Source organism: Chrysemys picta, chromosome 7 (genome assembly GCF_011386835.1).
Source record: "Chrysemys picta bellii isolate R12L10 chromosome 7, ASM1138683v2, whole genome shotgun sequence".
Taxonomy (NCBI): domain Eukaryota; kingdom Metazoa; phylum Chordata; order Testudines; family Emydidae; genus Chrysemys; species Chrysemys picta.
This window is the reverse complement of record NC_088797.1, coordinates 61,628,386-61,653,425: the sequence shown is the minus strand read 5'-3', so window position 1 is coordinate 61,653,425 and position 25,040 is coordinate 61,628,386. Positions and strand designations below refer to the sequence as shown.

The following is a 25,040-nucleotide window of genomic DNA, read 5'->3' as shown; positions in this document are numbered from 1 at the left end:
CTCTCAAGGTCCTTTCCAGTCCTATGATTCTATGCTTCTTGTTGGTAGACACAGGCACTGTGGGTTTCCTTTCCAGGCATTGGCTTGGATTGGTGTTTTGTTAGCCCATACAGGGTTTCCCTGGAGTCCTGAAAGGCCAGTATACCTCACCAAGGGGCCAAACCAAAACCCACAGCCAGACTTTGGGAGGGGTTAGAATCTGGATGTAGATCTAGTGGCTCAGACTTGTCTCTTTAAAGAATATATGAAATAGTTAAATTTGAGCTCCAAATATTTGGCAGCGTTCAGGGAGTTTCTGGTAGATGGTTATTATTAAATCTGAACCAGGGCAACCCCACATGACAGCGTCACACCCCTCTAGATTTAAAGGACTATTGCAAAGACCATTTCACTACTGTTAGTGTTTGCAGTTCAGTCATTGCTTCGAGGAAAAACCTGTTGATACGTCAGGTTATGCTAAATAAGCAAGAGTTCTGTATTGGCCTGAAGCTGTTTGCAATCCACCATTTGCATGCCACTTTCAAGCAGGGACATTATTGCTACCTTTTAAATCCGAAAAAGGGAACTGATATATTTGCAAACACACAGATACTCAGGATGTGGCTGCTGTTTCCTATCACAAACACGTGATCTGAGTTGGTTGTTGTTTTTCCACACTGCAAAAGAAAGAAATCCAGCAAGCTTAGGTGAAATTGTTGGGTCACTGAAAGGTACAATGATCTTCCTGACAAGCTGGATTCCTGTCCTAACTACGTTTCTGCTTCTCTTATGTAAGTGATCCAATGTATTTCCTTTCCCTTTCTTTCCACAGGCTAAATATTTAAGCTATGGGGTGCTGCTGTACTGTTTATTTCTTGATCGTGCTGGTGCTGTTTATTTCTCAGCCAGATTGTGTGTGTGCTGGGTTTTAAAGTTTATTTCTGTGCAAAATGGAAAGGGAATATTTATCGCGGGGGTGATGTTACTTCGCTGAGCTTTCTAGACAGAGTTTCATAGCCGGAGTGCAGCAGATATATGAGGGATCGGACATGACAAAACAAAAGGCACAGTTCAGTTACATACCTGCTTCTCTGCTGGTGAGATAGCTGATGGCTGCAGACCATTCTCCTAGGGATTTCACTTACAGTGTAATTAAAAAGCAATAGTCTATGTGCATTCTGTGTGCAAGCCCCTTTCTTACCTCTCCATATACCTTGCTTAGCAATTCACATGCCCACTCTTGACATGCAGAACATAAAGTTTTCTGGGTGTTCTCAGAGCATCTGCCAGCATCAGACACATTTGCTCTCACAACAGCCCTCTCATGAGACGGGCTAGGATTATCCAGCCCCATTTTACACATGGGGACACTGAGGCACATTGCGGGGACATGTGAGGAAGAGCCCTACTAAGGGCAGAGCAGAGCCTGCAGCTCAGGCAAAAACACTCAGCCAATATGCAGATTAGTCTCGTTTCTATTGATTTACGGGATTGGGGAGTCATCTGCTGCTACTGGGGGCAGCAGCCCTTGCAGGGGAACACGCCCCAGCCCTCCTTCTCAATGGGAGTAATCACAGGAAACTCATTAGCCTCATACAGCCTCAGAGAGTTACCCCAGTGCAACTTGCAGCAGTCCTACATTTACACAGAGCATTCTAATTCAACTGCCCTCCACACAGCACTGCACTGTGACTTGCTCCATTGCAATAGCACCATGCAGCATTGTAAGTCCTTTGGAGAAGATGCAAGGGGCGTTAACAGGGTGTATGTGTGTTACTTGTACTGCTGTAGCCAATGCCACATCTCTCCAGTGCAGATAAAGCTAGGGAGGGGCCCAGATTCCTGTCTCTGGGTGGGTGTTAACATATGGCCCATAATGATGAAGGAGGAAGGACTCAGTTTGCCTGGACATCAATAGTGCCTGACTCATGAACCAACCCATTGGTCTAGTTGTTGTATTCTTGGTGTGCAAATGCCATGGTACCTTGCCCAAATATTTTCCTTTTTTTCTAATAGCTCAGGAATTATTTCCATCCCCCCTGGATTTCTCTCTCCCCTTCATCTCCATGGATAGTCTATATTTGTCTCCAGAGTTGTCTGCCCACTCAAGGTTTGCTGTTTGCCTTCCCCCGCACCTCTCAATCTTCCAGGCCTCTGCCTCTCTCTCCCCTTCTACCCACTTGCTTTCCCCAGCATTAACAGCATTGACCACATGCCAGTGGTGGCTACTGAGATGCCACAAGGCCATCTGTTGTTTACTGGAATGCAGTGAAGAATGGGAGGGAGGGAGAGAGCTGAAAAGGTAAAGAGGGAAAAGTTCTCAAGGGACTAGAAAACAACAGGAGAAAAGAGGCTGGAGAAAGTGCTGATTGCTGTGAGAGGTGAGGCATCATATTGATACAATTCACGGCCAGATGATGACGTGGGAACAATTGACATGGTTTATTTTTCATGTTATTGTTCAGCACTGAGATGTGAGGGATGAACTATTGATGTTTCCTCCAGCGCCAGTCCGCACATCACAGTGCACCACGGAGCCCTAGTTTTCTCTGCACCTTGGCCCAGGGACACATGTATACAGTGAAATTCACCAGCAGAGCTGTATACAAGGGGCCATTTCACATTGCAGAAGTTCACAGTGGGGGCATTTAGCTATGATTCTGTTCTCTGTATTCTGCCCCTTTATATTTAAGGTCTGCTGGGATGGGGAGAGCACTCACAGTGGAGGTTCTTACAGACAGAGATGCTCTGGTCCCCTCATAGAGACATTACACTTGTTCTTTCTTTCTTTGTTGTTTTCTTTAATCTAAAATGCAACCCATCTAGACTGGAAATTCAGGTCTCACTCTTTGTGCTCATGACATAGTCAAACCTTTTCCTTTTCTTTCAAGTTGGGTGGTTTCACACGAATGTCAGGCTGGATTTCAGGTTCGAACAAGAACGTAGAGCAACACTCAGTTAAAGCTGCTGAGTTAAACCCTTATAAGACAGATTGTGAGCTCCTTGGGGCAGGGACTATCTTTCTATTCTGCTTGTTCTGGTTTTCCAAGCACAAGGGGCTCCTGATCAATGACAGGGGCTCCTGGGTACCACCACAATACAAATAAATAAATAATGTGCATTATTGTGCAAATTGCATATTGCACGTGAGTTGGGTAGTGAAGGGAACGGGACCAGCGACTATCAGTTGGCCCAAGGTTGCTTGAAAATGTTCCAGTGGTCGCTCAAAACCAGAGATAGTTCTGTAAAGTTGCAAAGTTATGATCAAGATCTAACTATTTCCAAAATTATGGGGGATTCAGATCTGGGAGTTATGTTTGGCACATTATAGAGATGGCAGCCAGTCGTAAAGCTGGATCTGGACTTCTCCAGAATTTGGGGGGTATTCAAAGCTATTCCCTCCGTTCTATCCCATTTCTGCTGAGAAGATGCAAACATTTCAACAAACCAAAGCTGATTTTGTGGGTTGCAACAAACATGCGAGCAATACATGGTTTCACACGCGGGCTCCATGACACAGCTCTTGTCACGTGGAAGAAAACAACCCGATTGTTTTATATTTAAGTGAAATTAAACTCAGAAGCAAATGGTATTTAAACAGCACCCACTAGCTATTATTAAATCTTCATCAAATCTATATGGAAGCGTATGAATTGAAAGCATCATCCCAATTCCTATGGGCTTCCAGAGGCCTCCGTCCCTCCCTTTTTAAAAAGAAACTAATAATTAAATCTCTATATATTAGACTGACCTACATGAAATATGCCATGTAAAATATGATTCCTGCCATAAAACACATAATCCACTACCAGTTTAATTCCATTAGAAAGCAGACATGAAGGTCTCTGTATTATGATCATTAGGATAATAAAAGTAATACAATATTACTTTTATTATGTTTGAATTTAAAACATTCTTCATATGAGCAGAAAGAATAATTAAGGGGATGGGTAGAAGGAAGGCTTTTTTTATATTTATAATGAAATAAGTTCACATGCTGAAGCAAAGCGAATTAAGTTAGCTCTTTGGTTTCTAAATTAAAACCTAAGTGTTCCACACCCTTTCCTCCCTTAGAGCCTTTCAACATCATTTTAATTTCCTTTTTTGTAACTGGGACACTGGTCATGCAGTGTTGTCCACTCTTGCGGGTTTATCATAGGTGTTTTTCATGAAGCCTCAGCTCCTGGAGTCATGTGACTACAATAGGAAAACAAATAATTTTTTAAAAGTAAGTTTACAGCCCTCCTGAGTGCAGAATAAAGTTTTAAAATGTAAACACTGAGGGCTCGAAAAGAATCTGACATTTATATGACATAAAATCTCGTGATTTTTAAAGCCAATCTCAAGATTTTCTGAAGCCTTAATATGCAGGGCTAGATTTGTTCCAGCATAAATCCATTGTCAATCACTGAGATTAATCCAGGCCTCCAGGTCTGGAGCCCTTTCTCTGTTATTAGCATCTCGGTAAAGGAGACAAGAGTTGCACCCTTCGCAAAACACAGTGAGGAGGAATGATTCCTTATGTGCACTTTTTAAAATCTGCATAAAAATCCCATCTCAGTGTCTGTGTGCCTGACGCCGTCAGGTGCCACTGCTGTCATTCTGAGCAGCGCTAGTTGGAAATGTTCTAGCAAAAATAGCCTTTTTTCCTAAACCAAAGTTTTTGCAGAAAATTTTCATTTCATTAGAAATTTTCAATGAAAGACCAAAATCTGGAGGGGCAGGGGGAAATTGTGAACTTTTTTTTTAGTGGGAAATGTTAATTTTTTTCCCCTTTGAAATTGTCCATGCAAAACAGTGGATATTTTCTGTTTTGCAAAAGCTGATAGTTCAGAATGTAGGCCACACATGGCTTTGTGGGAAAGGATGGATCTGCCTTTCCCAAGATGTTTTAATAGTCATCAGATTTGGAATCTCTCTTTTGTTTCCAGTGGGAATGACGACATTTCAGACTTGTCTCCCATGCGAGTAGCCTACAGACTTGTAGAATGGAAAGGCTGATGCCAGTTCCTCAGGGATGTCCCCATTAAATATCATTCTGATAATCTCTGCTCTACAAGGCCTTAGATCCATTTATAAACCCTATGTATGGCTATTAATTGATCACATGCTTATATGTTGTAGCCTAGCATGATTCGTTCCAGCTCTATTTATCAGGTAAGTACAGTCACTAGCAGGATACAATACATTCTCCTATATATTCTGACAGGTCAAATCACTTTTATTTCAGATTTCTGGAGAGCAAAGGTCTCTGCCTCTGGAACATCTGAGGAGGAGGCAATAGGTGAGTCCATCTCAGGATGTTACTGTCTGTACAGAGGTGGGAGCCAGGAACTAAGAAAATGCAGTAACAGCAACAACTATATTTCAAGGATTTTAGACTTTTTGTTTTAATTAGAGTAACGGCAATGCAGACTGGAACCCCAAAGACTATGAACAGGGGCAGTATACAGTCTGTGAACCTGATCTTTAAACAGAGTAGAACCAGTATGTGCTTCGTAAGTCACATCTAAAAATGCTGCTCTCTCCCTTCAGCAAAAATTCTAATAGCAGAGTTGTTGAGTTGGGGGCTCACGGCTCCAAGCCTTCCTGACTTTTACAAAGCCACTTACTAGTATCCCAGGAAATATTATTATAATTAAAACTGAAATACAATTGAGAGCAGAAAGACATGACGCACAGTGATGCCATAGCCTGGCTTTTTAAATTACTATTAATATTAACGTACCAGCTAGGCCCCAAACCAGCTTGATGTCCCATTATGTTATGTGCTGTACAAAATACACAGTTACAGACAGTCCCTTCCCCAAAGACCTTGCAATCCAAATAGACAAGGTCACATGGAATGCCAATGGCAGAGTCAGGAACAGCACCATTGTCTCCTGAAGTACAAGCCACCAGCCTCATCTCTAGCCCACGCGGGCTCTTCTACTGACCCCATGTCTGACTGAAGGTTGTTCATTTATTCACTGGTTCACAAAGTTCAGCAACCTGACATGGGTCCCCCAATCACCAGTTCCAATGAGCACAGTTCTACTGTGGGAGTGGGAGGTGTGAATTAGCACTGCGGGTGTGCGGCTGAGGAGGGTCACTAGATAGCCCTACACATTCAACTTCTTCTAAAGTGGGAGAACTAATGCGGTCGCCATTTGCCAAGAATAGGGCTCAGGTTAATTTTGGAATCTTTGTCCTATGTCTCCCCACCACACTCCCAAAAGACCAAATATTTTATTATTTAATAATGTGTATTCAGTGATTTATTTTCATTTCTTCTTGCAGACCCCAAGTATGTTATCATAGGAGTTACCCTGGGAGTCTTCCTAGCAATTGGTTTTTTAGCACTAAAGATCTGCATGATCAAAAGGCAATTGACTGACAATGACTTTGTAGGTAAGAGAAACATACTCTTGCTTTCTGACTAGGGAAATTCTTCTCACCCATCAACCGAGCAAATCTAAACTCCATTACTCTGCTCCCTTGGTCAGAGTAGATCTGTGTATAGTAAGAGCAGAGTATCTGCTGGGTGGAGCTGCAAAGGGAATTGTGTTTGAAAAGGGGTGTGAATTTCAGATTTGAAATCCCTGGTATCCATAGACCCCCATGTTTGACTCGTGACATGGTCAACTCAGCTTTCCAAGGAAAAGAAATCACATTCCATATTGTGTAAGCATCTTTTGGAGGAGACTTTTTTTTAAAAAGGGCTCTATCTGCTCTGCATGTACATTAAAGATCCCATGGCATGTTAGCTATGAGTAGGGGCCTGCACAAGCATCCTGACCAGAATTTCCACTTCCCCCACTGTACTGATTCCAGCCTTCCTACTCAGAAGGCACTGTCTGATTCCTGTAACTTCCATCAAGGTATATGTCTGGCAAAACTCCCACTGACTTCTAATGAGAGCAGGAACAGGACCTTGGCTTGTAAGATGCTGTTGGGTTCTCTGGGATGCCAGTTGCTGCAGGAATGCATGCTTTTACTGGCTGCATTATTTAGGGCAGAGAAAAGCTCTGTGGTCTCACTTCATAGCTCTTGGGACCCACACTTCCTTTGGTTTCAGACCACACGGCTTCATAGGCCACCCAGAGTGTTGAGTTCAAACCCAAAATCTTAAAGTGAAACTGAGCTGAAACTGTCCCCTTTCATGTGAATATACAGCACTTTAAAAGAGACCATAATTTGCCCCACTCACTTCCCTGTGGGGAGATGTTGACCCATTGACTTCCCTGGGGGCAGACTGTGGCTCATTGGCATACATCCTCTGCACAGAGCACCTCTCAACCCGGATTCCAAAACACTTTACGAACTAAAACACAGAGTAAAGAAAAAGATAATTTCTCCCACTGTTGAAATGCAATCAGCTCTGGTGCAGGACTTGATAACAGCGCACAGCAACACTCCACAGCAGTTGAGAGCAAGGAATAAGGAGGAATACCAAATCCTGCTGCAACTATAGTGAGAGATGAGGCAGCAGAAAATATTTACCTAGATTGAAATTTTTCCAGAATACCAGTTTTAACAGCCCTACTCTTGCAAAAAGACCTGTGGGATTTTTAAGAAGTACAAGATCTCAGGAGCTCAGTTTTACTTGTCAGCACCTCCAATAGCCAGAGCATGGGTTAGAGGGGATTTTTCTTGGAAGTCTTATGTCCCAAGCACTGCAGAGCTGGGTCTCAACCAGTATCCCAGATCCAGATACCCTAGAGCTGAGGGAATCCTTGGAAAAAACCTTCTCAGCCTCATAGCCTGAAAACTTGTGTTGTCTTGAATTACAGAATATTGATCTTTAATACCTTTCCCAAGCCACCTCCTATTAAAAAAAGGCATCTTGAATTGCATTATAGCACAAAATGGAGTCATGATGCAATTTCATGTAACATGATCATGGAAAAACAGATAAAAGGCCCCGCCTCTGATGGAAATGTAATTATTGTGTGGCCCTGGACCCAAGCAGGTACTCTCTTCGATGACATTGTTGTGATTAATTCCACGTGCACATTTACATACCCAGTAGCAGGTGAAGCACAATTTGTCAGTCATGCAGGGAACTGATGCTAATCTAGCCTCTGTTTAGATGAAGGGAAATTTTAAGCAGGTAGCCAGTTTGTGCCATGAAAACCATGCCACGTATTAAAAAGGAAAATATTGTGAAAGACCTTGGAATGTTCACAGAGAGAAAGAATGAGAGCATGGCTATGTATTTGCTTGGCCATCCATAGCCTGCATTTGAAAACATTTGCTGCTGTGGTTGGAACACGGTGGTAATCCTCATGCAATCAACAGAAGTAAAGGCTTTGCCAACGTGGCAGCCAACTGAGCCTGTTAGGTCAATAGCACTGCAGGACAAGTAGCTCCAACACCAGTCCCACCACCTACCTCAGTACAGGGGCTTAACGCAAGTGGTTTTCAACCTTTTTTCATTTGCGGACCCCTAAAACATTTCGAATGACGGTGCGGATCCTTTGGAAATCTTAGACACAGTCTGCGGTCCACCCCCCACAGGTTGAAGACCACAACTGTATGATAATGACAACCTTTTGCGGACTCCTTAGACATAGTCTGTGGTCCCCCAGGGGTCCACGGACCACAGGTTGAAAACCACTGGTTTAGTGGCATCACCTTCAGAGTGGCAATAGACGGTCTGAAACCACAGGGTCAGATCCTGCTAGGGTCTCACCCCTTTCTTCTAAGGTAGGTAACTTGATTCTATGCTATTTAGTGTAAATATGGGTCTTTTAAAGGAGAACTTAACTCTGTATAGACACTGAAGATTTGCTGTTAAGGGGGAGGCCTAAATTTCTCTTATTGCTGCTATATAACAGCTTTAAAAAATCACGTCCATTCCTCCTAATTCCCTGATCATCACGTATCTGTTCTCAGAATTGTTTTTCACTGCATTTGGGGCTGATAAGCTGTGATATTAGCTCATGTGCAGTCTTGATGAAGCAGAATATCAAATGTTCCAAATTAAAGGGTTCAGAAAGAATTTGGAATTTTATAATATATTATAGTTTATATTGGGCTTGATCCTGCTATCCATTGTGAGACAACAGTCCCTTTGATGTCAGTTCTATCCCTGGTATCTCACATAACCACCTTTTCTTATTGCTCTCTCTTCAGATTCAGACAACAGAGTGGATAAAAGGTAAGGGTCATTGCTGTCAGCAGTTTCTATAGTGTTTTGGCATGCAAAATGTAAAGTTCAAATTCCCCTCTTCCTACATGTATTACTGCGACGGTGCTTTAGATAGAAATATATAAAGGATACAAACCTGCATGTAAATCACTAAGGGTGAGATTTCCAAAGGCATTTAGTAGAGTTGTGCAGAGAATGGAAATTCCATTTTGCTGAGAATTTTTTCAGTCCAATTAGGAACAAAATCCCAAAATTTCAAAATTCTGCAAAAAAAAAAATTAAAAAAAAACAGAATATAAATGATTTTTTCCTATGATATTATAATATATAATATAACACAAAATACTAAAATTCAAACCAAACTTTTGAAAGGAAAAATAAAAATGTTTTGCTTTGAAAATGTTGAAATGGGACTTTCCCCCCCTTTTTTCTCCAAAACAAAATTTCAGCAAAATTGACAGTTTTGTGAATCATTTTTATTTTAATGGAACTTCATTCTACCACAGAAAATTTTCTGACCAGCTCTATTTAGTCACCTAAAGATGCAGATAGATGCCTAGTGGGAATTACATATGAGCCTGAACAGGTTGGGTGCCTGACTGCTATGGAAACAATTGAGAGAGACAAGGTAGGTGAGATAATATCTTTTATTGGACCAACTTCTGTTGGTGGAAGGGACGAGCTTTTGAGCTTCACAGAGCTCTTCTTCAAGTCTGAAGAAGGTAACCTGAATGTCACAGCAAAATACAAGGTTAGACAGATTGTTAAACAGAAGGGGTTCACACATATTGGAAGAGACCACTTACAATGGAGTGAGCAATTAAGGGCTAGCAGGCAGCGGGATGTGTTACAAATTGTTGGAATGAGCCATACAACCATAAAACTCTGTTAAGTCCACGGTTTTGAGTGTCCAGCAGAGTTATGAATTGAAGCTCATCTTGTGAAGATGTTGTGCAGGTTTCCTTTGAGGATGAGAACTGAGAGGTCAGCTATGGAGTGGTCGCTTTGTGAGAAGTGATCACCCACAAGTGATAAGGATGTTTTTGTCTTTTATAATTTTTCCGTGTGAGTTCACTGGAGAGCATAGTGATTGTCTGGTTTCATCCATGTTATTGGGGCATTTAGTGCACTGGATGAGGTACACCCTACTCTGGGGATGGGGGGGGGTTGGCTGGCACCAGAGTTGGCTATGCTAGCTTTATGCCAGTAAGGTGTTGCCTTCCACAAGGGGTATTCTCTGCTGACCATTTACAGCTTGAATCCACCTCACAACCATAACAATCCTTCAATGGCTGGGGTAGGCATGACCTGATTGGTGTTTTTTAGTGTTTAGCTGCTGCAGTGCAACGTTATGGACCCAGTCCTGGGAGGCATTGATCTCCTATTGCCTTGAACGTGAGTCAGCGGAACTCAGTACCTCGCCAGAGTGCTCAGCACCTAATCAGTTTATTAAGGATTAACATGACTCAGCCTATCTACCCATATTCTGTACCCAACAGCAATTCAGTTATAAGCACTGGCCAAAATACCCACAACAGGATCAAGCCTGGGAGGTGCCGTCCCATCACAGCGTCCTCCAGCGGTAGGGTGACCAGACAGCAAGTGTGAAAAATTGGGACAGGGGTGGGGGGTAACAGGAGACTATATAAGAAAAAGACCCCAAAACCGGGACTGTCCCTATAAAATCGGGACATCTGGTCTCCCTATCCAGAGGGGGTAAGGAAAAGCTCTGACAAAGAGCCCCTAGAAAACCTGGCTGTTTTATACACAAGTGATGTCACTGCCAGTTACTGGACCTTAGCTAAAGCTAGGAGTTTTACGGTGGAATCCTGCCCTCTGGTTTTGTTAAGACAAGATACATGGCTGGGCCCCTTTCTTCTCAAGGTTTCCTTCTTCTCTCATTTTACCATATTCCTTTCTAACTCCTAAACTATACATTTCTTTATAATAAACTAAACAAAACAATTATTTACTGCACCTGGGGCCCAATTAACCATATTTTCTTTATTTCTATTACCTCAACCCAAACCTTAAATCAGATAACACTGGTATTTCCAGGGTCACTACAAGTTTAGCACAAACAATGCCTCTTTCTTGTGATCTCATTCTTTTTGGTTGCATGCTTTAGGCCTATAACTCATGTTAAGATCCAAACTCAACTGAAAACCATAGTTCATCCAGAGCTAATGTGCACATATGTTCCTTCTTCTGGATAGGAACAAGTGTAGCCAGCCTTTCCTATGCCACCAGAAAGAGCAGCACACATGTCAGAGATTCAGTGACATAGCCTGACCCCGCCAGAATATGGGACAAAGCCTCTGAACTGCCTGGGAGAATCTTTGTTAATCACTTCTGGGCAAGTAGAGTTCAAAAAGTTATCAACTATCAGAGTTTTCTCAAATTTAATCAAATATTTTCTGTACACACACATGCATGACATATGGGGGAGTTTCTCCCTGCAGGCTGGAAGGATGAGGCATGTTCACTTACAAACTGAATGGGTGAGAGTCACACAGCTCAGCTTCCTATCCTGACTGTCCCAGAGTTCAAGGCTGTTACGATCCAGGCTTTTGTTTCCTCACATTATGGAAGCAGGGTCCGGTCACATTTCCCAGCATTTTGGGATGCGGGAGTTTCAGATCTGGGGTCGGTCACTAACCTAGCTTGCATGTCCAGTTCCCTCAGCTGGAAATGAGGACAATGACCTTGCTCCTTATAAAGTGCTCTGAGACCTACAGGTGAAAAGTGTCATATGAGAGTTAAATAGTGTCACTGAGGCCCTGGCCTGGCTGTGAGGCTACAAACAAAGAGAAGGAGGCAGTTGTGATAATGGTTTTGTCATGACCATTGCCAACTAGATTGAGGCCACCAAACCAGTATCAGATGGTTGCTGCACCACACTACCCAAGCTATATCAGTATGTCATAGCATTTTGCATAATTAATATTCACTCAACTGTATATATTATCCAAAGTGTGCTGAGTGTTGAAGAGGAAATAATTCTGATGGCTAGATACCACTGGGGAAAGCCTGGATTTTAAATGCCAAATATAAAATCAATTTCACACTTTTCTTCTCTGCCTTCTGCACCAGTCTCACAAAACAAAACAAAAAACCTCTCTCAACCTCTTTTCTCCTTATTGGAGCATATCCAAATAATATGAGAGCTCTTTCACTGGAGCTGGCAGGTGTGATTTACAGCTCAAGTGCAGTGTGAGTGGCAGGGGGGGACTAGCTGCTCTGAGCATGTGCCTAGGGTTTCAGCTGAAACTGTACTCAGGACAGCTGGTCCCTCCTGCTCCATGTCTATTTTTAGCATCCTAGCTCAATCACAGCTAGTACGGGTATGTCTCCTTGAGCTGGAAATGATACCTTCCGGCTCCAGTGCCGACATACCCTAAGAGGAGAGGGGATGGGGAGGGAGCATATGGATTTATCTCCTGCTTTTTATCTGGACTGCCTGCAGGGATCTTTAGTCGCCAGGAAACTGTCCCAGATGGAGTCAGTTTTTTCTGGGGTTTGCCCTTTGCACGACCCAGTGTGCAGGTATCTGCTGTAAGTCGAGCAAAGTCTTTAGGACCACGTTAATTCAGGTCTTAATGCCATCCCAGAAGCTTGAAACAATTGGGCACGTCCCAAACACATAGGCAAGTGTAGCTCCTCCATCCTCACACCTCCAACATAGATCTTCGGGGGCAGCTTTAATTTTGTAAAGTCTTTGTGGTGACCAATACCCCCTAAAGAGGATATTTTTGTTGAATGAGACATAAAGAGAGGTCCAAGGTCATTTCTTTTTCTGATTGCTGTATTCCCCTATGGGGGTGAGATATTGATTGCCGGTTCTTTGGTCTATTTTGGCCTCATTGCAACTATATGAACTCTTTGATGTGTTATTAGGCTGTCGCACAGCATAGCTGCCAGTCTGGGGAAATAGTATAGCTCTCTGCAAAACTGGAGGAGTTCAGGCACTTTGGACAGCGCAGGTGCTTCCAGGCCAAATTCTGAGATGACAGATCTGAATGTGTTGCCATACTGCAGTACTTGGCATGTTGTATTGGGGTTGTGGAGAGGTCAGTGGTGTAATCCGGACTTCAGTTATTAAGTGGGATATATATTGCATGCCACATTCCATCCAGTTTTCCACTTTATCTTCCCCCCAGTTTTTAGCATGGGATTCCCCCAGACTGGGAACTCTATGCAAGAAGAAGGTGGAATTTGGGTGGCATACTAAATTGGCCCATCACTGATGGCCTGTATGAATGGCGGGGATTAGATCATTATAGTATCTACAGTATCCAGGGCCTAATCTAGCTGCTTGCGGTAAAAGGAAGGGCAGCTACTTCTTGACACTCACCTGTGTAGGCGTTTTATTTGAGATAGCGTATGCCCATCGCATGGCCCAGCTTATTATAAAGGCATGATGGGACAGCCACAGATTTGGGAATCTAATTGCCCTAGTTCAACTGGTAGCTGAAGTCTCTTAAAGGAAATGTGTGGGTGGTTCCCCATTCTCCATACATTAGTTTTAAGGAGATTCCTGATTTTCTGAAAATAGGGTTGGGGTATTTGGTGTGGGAGACCCCTGAGCACATATATTAATCTGGGTAGTGCGTCCATTTTACCGTGTTTATTTTTCCTCAGAGGTTGAGGAGTATAGTTTCCCATTTACTCTGGTCATTGGTGACTTGTGTAATAATCAGGTCTAAACGGATTTGAGTTATTTGCTTTAAATCTCTGAGGATTAGGATTCCTAGATATTTTAATGCCATCGGCTGCCATTGGAAACCTCACTGACTAAGCAAGGCCCTGTATGCCTATTAGCTAATCCTAACACCTTGGATTGTATATCCATGGGTGGCAGGTGAAGCTTCCCCTGGGGGAGGCTAGCTCCCTGTTCCACCTCTTCATTCCCAGCTCTGCCTGCACTCCACCCCTGCTCCACCCACTCCCTGCTTAGCCCCTCCCCACCGTCTCTTCCAATGTACCTCCTCACCACCCACCCGCCCGCCCGCTGCTCACCTCCTTACTCCCCTGCCAGACCCCCGTGCCTGCCGCGAGAGTCCATGCCCGCCGCTCGCCTCCTCACTCCCCTGCCAGACCCCCCAGCCCACAGCTCGCCTCCTCACTCCCCTGGCCTATTATACCCACCACCCATCTGGACAAGCCCCTGAACCTTTCAATGAATTCTAATAATTTGGTTATGGACATTTGTAGGTTAGAGAGTAGAACCAGTGCAGTATCTGAATACAACATAATTTTTTGTTCTATATGCCCAGTCTTAATACTAATTATATCCACACAGCCCTGGCTTGTGCATGCCAGGGCTGTGTCGAAGAGCAACCGGGATAGCAGGCAACCTGTAATATGAATAGTTCTGAAATTTAGTTACTGGTGATCACCCAGCTGGAGGGGTTAGTGTAGAGCAGTGGTTCTCAACTTTTCCTGATGACTATACTCCTTTCAGGAGGCCGATTTGCCTTGTGTGCCCCAAGTTTCACCTTACTTAGAAACTACTTGCTTACAAAATCAGACATAAAAATACGAAAGTGTCACAGCACACTATTACTGACAAAGTGCTGACTTTCTCATTTTTCCCATATAATTATGAAATAAATCAATTGGAATATAAATATTGTACTTACATTTCAGTGTGATACTTGGGCCTGTTTTTCACTTGTGAGTCTTGTCTGAAGCCTGAGCCTCAGGCGTCAGGGCTGAAACAGGTAACTTAGCTTCATGGCTATGTTCCCTCTAAGGTGCGCACCTGCGCAGCCACGCAGGAGGCCACCAAGAGCTGCATATTTAATTAGCAGAGCCGCACAGGTGTGCACACTGCACTCAGGGGCGTGGCTACAGGTGGGCCTAGAAGATGGCAGTGGGGTGAGGTGGGGAATAGGTGGTAGCTGGGGACAGTGGGGTGAGGTGGGAGTGATGATGGGGATGCTTGCGGTATGCAGGGCTGCAGCAACTCCCCCAGCCCTGGGGCTGCAGCGCGGCGAGGAGAAACACCTCTCCCCCCCAGCCCTGGGGCTACGCGGGGTGAGACACCTCTCTCTCCCAGCTTCAGGGCTGCGGTGGGGAGAAACGTCTCTCCCCTGGCCCCAGCCCCAGAGCGACTGAAAGAGATGCTCTCCCTCAGCCCAGGCACTGCTGAGGGAGAGAGTGCTGGGGGGAGTCCTCTCTCCCCGCTGCAGCCCCGGAGTAGCTTGCACCCCAAACCCTTCATCCCCGGCCCCACCCCAGAGCCCGCACCCCCATCTGGAGCACTCATCCTCCCCTACCCTAACCCTCTGGCCCAGCCCTGAGCCCCCTCCCAAACTCTAACCCCTTGGCCCCAACCTTGCCACACATCACATATGGTGCACATAATAAAATTCATCCGCGCATGGATGGGAAAAATTAGAGGGAACATTGCTTCACAGGGCCCCCAGTGATATGGGACCCTGGGCAGTTGCCCTGCTTTCCATCCCCTAATGCCAGCCCTGCACTTGCAACCCCCCAAACCCATCCTGTGACCTCCTGGGGGCTGCAATCCGCAGGTTGAGAAACACTGATCTAGATGAGTTGAGTACCCCCTGGAAGACCTCTGCATATCCCCAGGGGTACGTGTACTCCTGGTTGAGAACCACTGATGTAGAGCAGCTTAATCCAACTGATAAAGTGTCCCCAAATCTGTGTTCAGCCTAATTTTTCTTTTAATTCCAACCCACTACTTCTTATTATGCCTCACACAAAATAATTTCTCTCACTCCCTGGACCATATTCTTAACTGGGGTAAATTAGAATTCCATTAAAGTCCATGGATCTACACCAATTTACACCAGCCAAAGTATTTAGTTCACTTCCACTCCTCCTGAAAGTCAATCATTCCAGCCCCTTGACCTTATTTGTAGAATTCATCTGAATTTCCCACAATATGTCAACATCTTTCGGGTATTATAGTTTCCAGAATCAAGTACCACATCCCTGGTACAGAAGCACTAGATAAGCAGTGAGAGAGACATGCCTTAAAGTGTATGCGGCCCAAAATCACACTGGCAGTTCATTAGGAAGTAACTAACAGCATTTACCCCTTTATTTGCACAGGTACATATCATTATTTAAGCAGTAAATTCATAATGAGATGCCTGTAAACACGATGGGTATGGGATATTTACTAATACTTTGAAAGCCTAAAAGGTTTTAGACATCATGCTGTCAGTTAACGAAACAGTCATTTCGGTGTCAACTGACAATTATTAGGTGTCATTTAAAAAAAAAATTAATAGCTCACATCAGTTTCAAATGCCATCTTGGTGTAAGCTTGGTAAATTATAATGCCTAAAATATCATGCAAGTTTAATGCATTAATAAAAATGTCTGGGCACATTTAATGTTGGCAGTATTTTGAGTTAACTACAGTACATGGCAGACAGATTTATTCTGACAGAAAGAGACAAAGAAAGAGACAGACAGAGGCAAGGAGAAGGACAGAGGGACAGATTATTTACATAGAAAGAAAATATACGTATTTTAAAACCTTTGCAATAGCCAGCAGGAATTTGTTGACTCAACAAATCCTGAGCAACACATACACCGCCCTCCCCCCCATACAGCTCATTGTATCAATCATCAATCACCAATGTAAATCACTCAGTATGAGATCGTATTTTAAATGCAGTGCACAAGTCATTGGGATATTTGAGGAAGGAGGCAAGGAGCTTGGCAGCTGCATAATCCAACTGCCAAGCCCGGCAAGGATTTTTTTTCTTTTCTTTTCTGCTACTAGGAATAGCCTCTGAATGTTATCTGTTTTTCCATCTCGTTTCTTCCAAGGTAACTGCTGCCTTTGCTAGGACCTGTGGCATTGCCAGTAAGGCTGGTGAGATACAGCTTGCTCTTGTGAGTTATGGCGTTGCAGCATGTTTACCATTCCTTTGACTAACACATGAGCATGTGGAATTCATTTGAGTATGTATCATATACCTACTACTGGATGGGAATCAGAACTGCTCACTTCTGTGTCATAGTCCCTGTAGCACTAACAGCTAATGGAGATTCTTTGTCCTGTAGGCCAAGTGGTAGAGGATTGTGAATTTGTGACCATGGAGTGCAGCATATCTGTCTGTTCATTTTAGGCACATGTAATGCACCAAATCCCCTAGTATCCTGTTTCTCCTAACCTAGCATAGTCAGAATGGTTAAGTCCTTGGCTACCACATATTTCTTATAGTACTGTAAATAAAAACAAGCTCCAAGGAAAAGCAAATCCCCCTTGAAATAGATGCAAGAGATAATTCAACAGCAAAAAGCATACCATTCTCTATATAACACTACAACATACACAATTTACTCTATTGCAATGTACATACTCTGTTTATATCAAGGGTGGACAAAGCACCACCTACAGGTCAAATGTGATCCATGGAGTTCTACAAAGTGGCTCATGGTCACCTACATTTCTAACATTGAGGTGCTGTCTCTAGAAGACATGTCCCACAATGCTACCTGCCATCGTAATCCAATTAGCCTCCACTTTAATCAAGATGCCATGTTGGGATCTGTTTTCTCCATGAGTTGAAACTTCCTCTAGCATTTGATTTAATATGGCACAGAAAGATGGTTCTGACTCTTGGCCAGTATCCCACACTCTGTGAAAGACACTGGGCTTTGCCTTGACTAATATACTGTACAAACTATTCACACACAGCAGTATACATTCCATCTATACCCAAGTGAGGGCTAAAATCTCAGCAGCTATACCATCCATTGAAATCGTATCTGTTTAAGAGGCTGACACATACTATACTGTAAACAAGTTCTCAGAGAAGAGCACTCGGAATAGCTAGATACCAAAAATACACCTACAGAGGAATTTTCTTTCTCTCAAAGTTCATTCCCGTGATGCGGGGCGGGTGGTGAATGAGATTTTACACTAGGGTGACCAGACAGCAAATGTGAAAAATCGGGACAGGGGTGGGAGGGTAACAGGAGTCTATATAAGATAAAGACCTAAAAATCGGCACTGTCCCTATAAAATCGGGACATCTGGTCACCCTATTTTACACAAAGAGAGCAAGATGGGGCCAGGAATTTGCTGTTGTTTCAACACACACTATAGCCGTTTTGTGGATTTTAACGTTTTCAGCTGAATGTCCTCCTCTCTGTGGAGACTGCCAATGTGAGGGTAATGCCCATTGTGATGGGGACACCTTTCCATAAGGAAATGGATTGAAGTCATTTCACACAGGCCACTGAATAGTCAGCAGCTAGAAACTGCTTACAACCACTATCCACCTCAGCTGCATTTGAAGCAGTGAAATTATGGAGGCATCGGTAGCAACTCCAAAGTTCAGGCTGCGTTGAGATTTCCACTGAAAGCAGGATTTATAATCCCTCCATTTCACAATTGACGAGTGAATTTACTTTCCATGTGTAGCAGATAAATTCTTCAGAGGCCAACTGAATTTTCCATCAGATTTTCCATCAGACTCTCTCTCTCTCTCTCTCTCTCTCTCTCTCTCTCTCTCTCACACACACACACACTCACACACACACACATTACATTTGAAAAGTGGCTTATTTCTTAAATATTGAGTTATCCCCTTTATTCCTTTATTTGTCGCTGGCACCATCCCCTTCTCTGGATGGACACCACTCTGCTGAGGGGACCTGACCACCGGATCCCATGCACTTCTAAGCCCCCTAGGTCTGGTTAGAGCCAGGCCACTGTTCCTAGCTCTGGGTCTTTGGCACACTCCCAGCACCAATGCCATGTCCGCCACCTTTCCTTGGGATATGGGGCTCCACAGCCCAGACTCTTGAATTCCCCAAATCAGTGCCCCAGCCTTCCTGAGCCCCCAGTCACTGAGAGCTCTACCTTACTATGAGCGCTCTGAGCTTCTTAACTAACCCCTTCAAGGACAACGTGTCAGGCAAGTAAGGAACACATGTCACTTTTACTTTCAGGAAAGCACAAGAGAGTTACAGATCTTTGCAAAACAACCAACAGTCCCAAGGCACACTTCTCCCGTCCAATCTGACCCCTTCTGTGAGTCAAAGGTCTGGTCAGCTTTTCAGGCAGAGTCCCTCTTACTCTCTCTCTCTCTCTCTCTCTCCCTCCCTCCCTCCAGCTGGGCTTCTGACATGTGGTGGAGGACAGCCCCCACATTTTCAGAGAGCATCCCCTCTCTCTGGTGCTGTTTGCCATGTGCCCAGACTGCAAAATTCGGACCCCCAGGCATGCGAGTCCGACATGAAGGAATCCTGTGTCCCCTGAGGCGGGCCAGTCCTCACGTGTCATTCAAAGTTGATGGCCCTCAGTGGCTCTTTCATCATCCCTTCTTGGCAATGCAGCGTGTGGAACAGACTGACCTTCTCAAGGTCACACTGAGAGTCCCACACAGAATGACACGTAGCACTCTAAATGGAAGGCAAAAAACCAAATGAAGTTCACAGTTTGGATCAGACATGTCACAATCATCATCTAACTTAATTCCCCACTGGAACTGCCCCGATCAATCAGCTATCGGCTGGCTCTCCTCACACACATCCCTGCCATTCCTGAGAGCAAGGAGGCAGGGGGCAGGCTAGAGTGCAGGCAGACTGGTGTATAGGGTTACCATATTTCAGCAAGCAAAAAAGAGGATGGGAGGAGCCCCGCCCTAGCCCTGCCCCTGCCCCTCCCACTTCCCGCCCCCCCAGAACCCCCAACCCTCCCCCCGTTCCTTGTCCCCTGACTGCCCCCTCCTGGGACCCCTGCCCCTAACTGCCCCCCAGGTCTCCACTCCCTATCTAAGCCTCCCTGCCTCTTGTCCCCTGACTGCCCCAACCCTTATCCACACCCCCACCCCCAGACAGACCCCTGGGACTCCCACGCCCCATCCAACCACTCCCCACCCCTTGACAGCCCCCCCCAGAACTCCCAACCCATCTAAACCCCTCTGCTCCCTGTCCCCTGACTGCTCCGATCCCTCTCCGCACTCCTGCCCCGACAGCCCCCCCCAGAACTCCCAACCCATCTAAACCCCTCTGCTCCCTGTCCCCTGACTGCTCCGATCCCTCTCCGCACTCCTGCCCCCTGACAGCCCCCCCCAGAACTCACAACCCATCTAAACCCCTCTGCTCCCTGTCCCCTGACTGCTCCGATCCCTCTCCCCACTCCTGCCCCCTGACAGCTCCCCCCCAGAACTCCCAGCCCCCCACCCCCCCGCTCCTTGTCCCCTGACTGCCCCCTCCTGGGACCCCTGCTCCTAACTGCCCTCCAGAACCCCACCCCCTACCTAAGACTCCCTGTTCCTTGTCCCCTAACTGCCCCCTCCTAAGACCCCCCCCAACTGCCCCCCAGGACCCTACCCCCTACCTGTACCCTGACTGCCCAAAACTTTCTCCACTCCCCCCCAAAAGCCCCCCCCCCCCGTTTCTTGACTGCCCCCTCCAGAACCTCCCTGCCCCTTCTCCTGCCCCCTGGCCCCCTTACCCTGCTGCTCAGAACAGGGTGTTGGGCTCTGTGCGAGCCGAGCCGGACACGTGGCTGCACTCCCCAGCACAACAAAACCCGGTCCCTGGCCCTGCACAGTGCTGCTGGACCGGGCTGCAGGGGAGAGCTGCCGGCTCAGAATGCAGGGCGGATCCGGCTCCTCTACAGCTGCTCCGGAGTCCAGCCCGGGACTTTCCTGCAGCCCTCCCAGCTGCTCGCTCTGCTCTGCCGGGGGAGGGGGGAAATCCCGGACATTTTGAGTGCTTTACAAATTCCCCCTGGATGCTATTTTTAGAACAAAAAGGAGGACATGTCCGGGTAAATCCGGACGAATGGTAACCCTACTGGTGTAGGACTGTGGGAGGGCAGAGAAGATGTTCTGGAGAAGAAATCAAGAGACCACAAGTCCTGCCCTGATTTTCCTGCCCACAGGCACCCTGTGGTTTGCTGCTCCGGCCCTGCGCTCTGAAAATCCACAGGAAGTTCATCAGGTCCCTGATGGCAGGGGTAGTTAATGGCTGCCGGTCTCCTCCCACCCTACCATTCATTCTCCTCCCTGGCCCCAGCAGCCCTGTTCATCCCCTTGAGCGCACGTGACTTTCTCACTTCCCCACTGTAACCTCCACATCCTGGCTCACCCCCCATAAGGAGCACTTGAAATATTGCTATTTCACTGCATACCGAGTGAGCTACCCTCCCCATTCCAGCCTCAACTCTCCTCCAGCACATCCCACTGCTCGCATGGCTTCCCCACTCTCATGGTTACAGGACTAGCTGCACCTCTGTCCTCTCTAGTCTCATTGAGTGCATCCTCTCAGCTGTCAAGCCTCGTGTCTTTACTCCTCACGCACTTCTCCCACTCTTAGACCGGGCCCTGGACTACAGCACCTGTGTATCAGCTGTGTTCTGGCACCTGCAGTGCTTCCCTCTGTGGGGGTCTGTGACCAGTGGTCTTCTACAGAGGAACCTCAGACTTCTTAAAAACCAGACTAGTAGGAGGTCAAGCCAGAATCCTCAGTGCCAAGGACTCTGCCACTGTCCCTTAATCATCGTCAAGTGTTTGCTGAAGAATGGCTTACCCTGAGCCATTCTTTTGCTTCCTGCTTGTTTCTCCTCACAGCCCCATTAAACTAAACGCTGGAGGCAAAGCGGAGTCTGGGGTGGAGATTGACAGCTTGCGACCCCCCATGTAGTAACCTCGGGACCCCCAGGGGGTCCCGACCCCCAGTTTGAGAACCCCCAAAGTAAGTCATCCCCTCCCCTCCTGTTGGCCTCTAAAGGGGACAGGTGAGGGACTTGGCTCTGTCAAACCACAGGTTGCCCTGCAGTGAGGAGCTCCACTCTGCCAAACCATAGGAAGTTGGACAGAGCAAAGGTCCCCTCTGATGATGATAGGCTGCTCTACAGAAAGGGGCTTCTCTACAGCTTCTCCCCACAAGGCCTTCTCCTGTTCCGCAGGGCCGAAGGGCTGCTTTTCCCCATCAGAAGGTTTGTGAAATACAAAATGTGAATCCCCTGTGGTCTGCTTCAGCTACAAGACTCCCCTTCTGCCTACCTGTCCCCATACGTTAGCCCCTATCAAACATAGGGGGCAGGCGAGGAGAAGAGTTACTGCCCATTGAGGCAGAGCATGAGAGCTTGCACTTCTGCTAATGAGGAGACACATTCTGTGTCTGACAAACTTCCTTTGCCCTGCAAGAGGGAAGTCCTGCTCTGATGAGCCTAATTCTGTATTGAGCGCTGGGGGAATTGGAGGGAGGCCATGTGTGGTGGCATAAGTAATTTTCTAATACAGACTCTCTGAACATACATACCAGAAATTAAGCTGAATGCATAATACTCCTTAGCCCAGTCAAGTGCCACATAATGCATGTCACCGTGAAAAAACATATTTAGTAGAAAACTAGAGAACAATCAAAAGGACTCCATATATAAAAAATAAATGTGCAAATGCAGTCAGAACTAACTACCCAACCCATTCACATATATATATTGCAGAAACAAACAAAAATTAAATATCCCTGCTATACAGAGGCCATGTTGCCTAGTGGCTAGAGAACTGGACTGGGACTCAGGAGAGCTGTATTGTAGTCCTGGTTCTCACTCTGGCCTGCTGAGTGACCTTGGGGGAAAAAATAATCACAGTGCCTCAGTTTCCCAATCTGTAAAATGGGGATATACCACTTAGCTTCTTTGTAAAATGCTTTGACATCTACTGATGAAAAGTACTGTATACGAGATAGGTATTATTATTATTATTTATTTATTACATCACACACTTTAATGAGGACACCAAGATTTTCACTGACCTGGGAAACATGAGGGTTTAAACAGAATTACGACAACAATTCATAGTCAAATCTAGTTGTTCAGGTCATCTGGTCGTAGGTTCCTCCAGCACCACCACAGAATGCACTAACTCAGGGGTTCTCAAACTTTTGTACTGGTGACCCCTTTCACATAGCAAGCCTCTGAGTGCGACCCCCCCTTATCAATTAAAAACACTTTTTAATGTATTTAATACCATTATAAATGCTGGAGGCAAAGCGGGATTTGGGGTGGAGGCTGACAGCTCGTGACCCCCCCATGTAATAGCCTTGTGATCCCGAGGGGTCCCAACCCCCAGTTTGAGAACCCTGCACTAATTACTCCTGCACTTTTCCTAATGTCGCCATTGTGTTGCTGCCACCTTTCTTTCTGTGGATGCTAGTACTTCTCCAGCTAACCTCTTCCAGATCCTTTCCAACAGCACAATTCAGACTCTATTCCAGCATTGCTGTCAAATGTCTCTCTCTCTCCCCCTACTTTATCCATTACCTCTTATCTGCTCTGGCTCCACATGAGGGAGGACATGATACCACCTCAAAATATATCAGGCCAGATCCTCAGCTGTGTCAGTCAGCATAGTTCTATTGGCTTCACCAAGGAGGATCATTACTAAGCATGCAGCCCATAGTAAGTGGCAGTGCGTAGAGGATCCCTGGGAGGCACTGTGCCTCAGAGATGCACAACTCCTTGTGGGGCTCCCTGCTTGTATGAGAGATGGACAGAGTAATTTGTTATACCCCGTTGAAGGATGCAGCATACTTCACTCATGTGGCCAGCCAGTTCCACTGGCTAGCGTGGGTGGGTGGCAGAGCCATGGTTCCACCTAATCTTTGCCTCTCCTTGCACCTTGGGAGAGCATCCGGGCTGCCACTCCTCTGCACCTTTGGCTGCTGGGGTTGCAGTTGTGTCTGGATCTTACACAGCTGCAAAGGTGAGAAGAATCCTTATTCCTTCCTACTGCGCTGCACAGCCACGTAAGGGCTATCATGATGTAGCCCTAGATCACTAATCCTGGGATTAGCCCAAACATTTGCTGAGTCAGAAGAAGAAAATACATTTTGTCAAACTGAGAAGAACAAGATGGTCCTGGGGGTAACTGCTTAGAACAGATGTCCGAATATGACAAAGACTCTTGGGTACCACTGATTTCAGCAACAGAGCAGGAGCTCTTCACTTCCCTGGAGCTGCCACGGTACAAACATGCCAAATACTTGTCGAGGAACATCCAACCACATGCTCTTAAAAGACACATACATTTAAAAACAAAACAAAAAGAAAAATACTCATGATTTCAACACCCACACCTGAACACGGCTCATTTTCGGCAAGCCACAGATTCATAGCAGCATTGATGTTAGGGCCAGAAGGGGTAATCATCTAGTTTGGACTCCTGCATAAGACAGGCCATAGAACCTTACCCCATGATTCCTGAATCAAGCACATAACTTCTGGGAGAGCTTATACATAGCTTAAGAAAAAGGCACTATTGTTTCAAACTGACTCTGAATAGACTTTTTTTAGTTACTTCTCAGCTAATGAGTGCCTGTATATCCTCCTATACTATCCTGTATTGGAATGACAGCAAGAAAATTGTTACATTCAAATACCCACTACCTAGAGCAGTGTGGAAGAAACCATCAACCTCCGACCACCAACCCATTTATTATTGCCCCATTAAAAAACAGGTAGCTCAAATGCATTTTGTATCATTGCAATCATCAAACATCCAGGAAATCACCAGTTAAGACATTAACCTGCACAGCACCTCATTTCACATACTTGATTTGCCAGTCATATTACCCCAAGACACACAGACTCCATCTCCTATAGCAAATGCTTTGTCAAATCTAGAATCACTCATAATGCATACATCCAATTCCTGACAGCCACACTCCTATCCTAACTTGTAACTCAGATGTCATGCTTTCTCTTGTACAAATACTACCATTGCTATGTATTTAACTCTGACCACACTAAATGTGTTGAGAGAGTGCAACACATAGAGTGACCACTGATGTATTCTGTTAGCCAGCGAGAATAATCCCAACGTGTTTTATCTTACATGGGGAAATACATCCATTTGCAATATGTCCCATTCTACATTCAGCTGATAGATTTTGGTGCCATAATCAAAAGAAAGTT

General features: G+C 45.5%; 1 protein-coding gene across 3 annotated transcripts in view; it reads left to right on the top strand.

Moving 5' to 3' along the window:
* The first annotated feature begins 393 nt into the window (after positions 1 to 393).
* The window catches only part of TMEM273 (transmembrane protein 273), a 31,440-nt gene continuing 6,793 nt past the window's right edge, over positions 394 to 25,040 (top strand). The window contains exons 1-5 of one of the 3 annotated variants that reach the window (XR_010589175.1): positions 394 to 770; positions 5,210 to 5,263; positions 6,259 to 6,369; positions 9,097 to 9,121; positions 16,928 to 16,993. Coding sequence is in view for 1 of the 3 variants with exons in the window: in XM_024109689.3 (XP_023965457.1) it covers positions 716 to 770; positions 5,210 to 5,263; positions 6,259 to 6,369; positions 9,097 to 9,121 (245 nt within the window). In the remaining 2 variants the exon portion in view is untranslated. The remainder of the gene's footprint in view (positions 771 to 5,209; positions 5,264 to 6,258; positions 6,370 to 9,096; positions 9,122 to 16,927; positions 16,994 to 25,040) is intronic. The other 2 variants (XR_010589176.1, XM_024109689.3) reach the window with 2 other exon arrangements.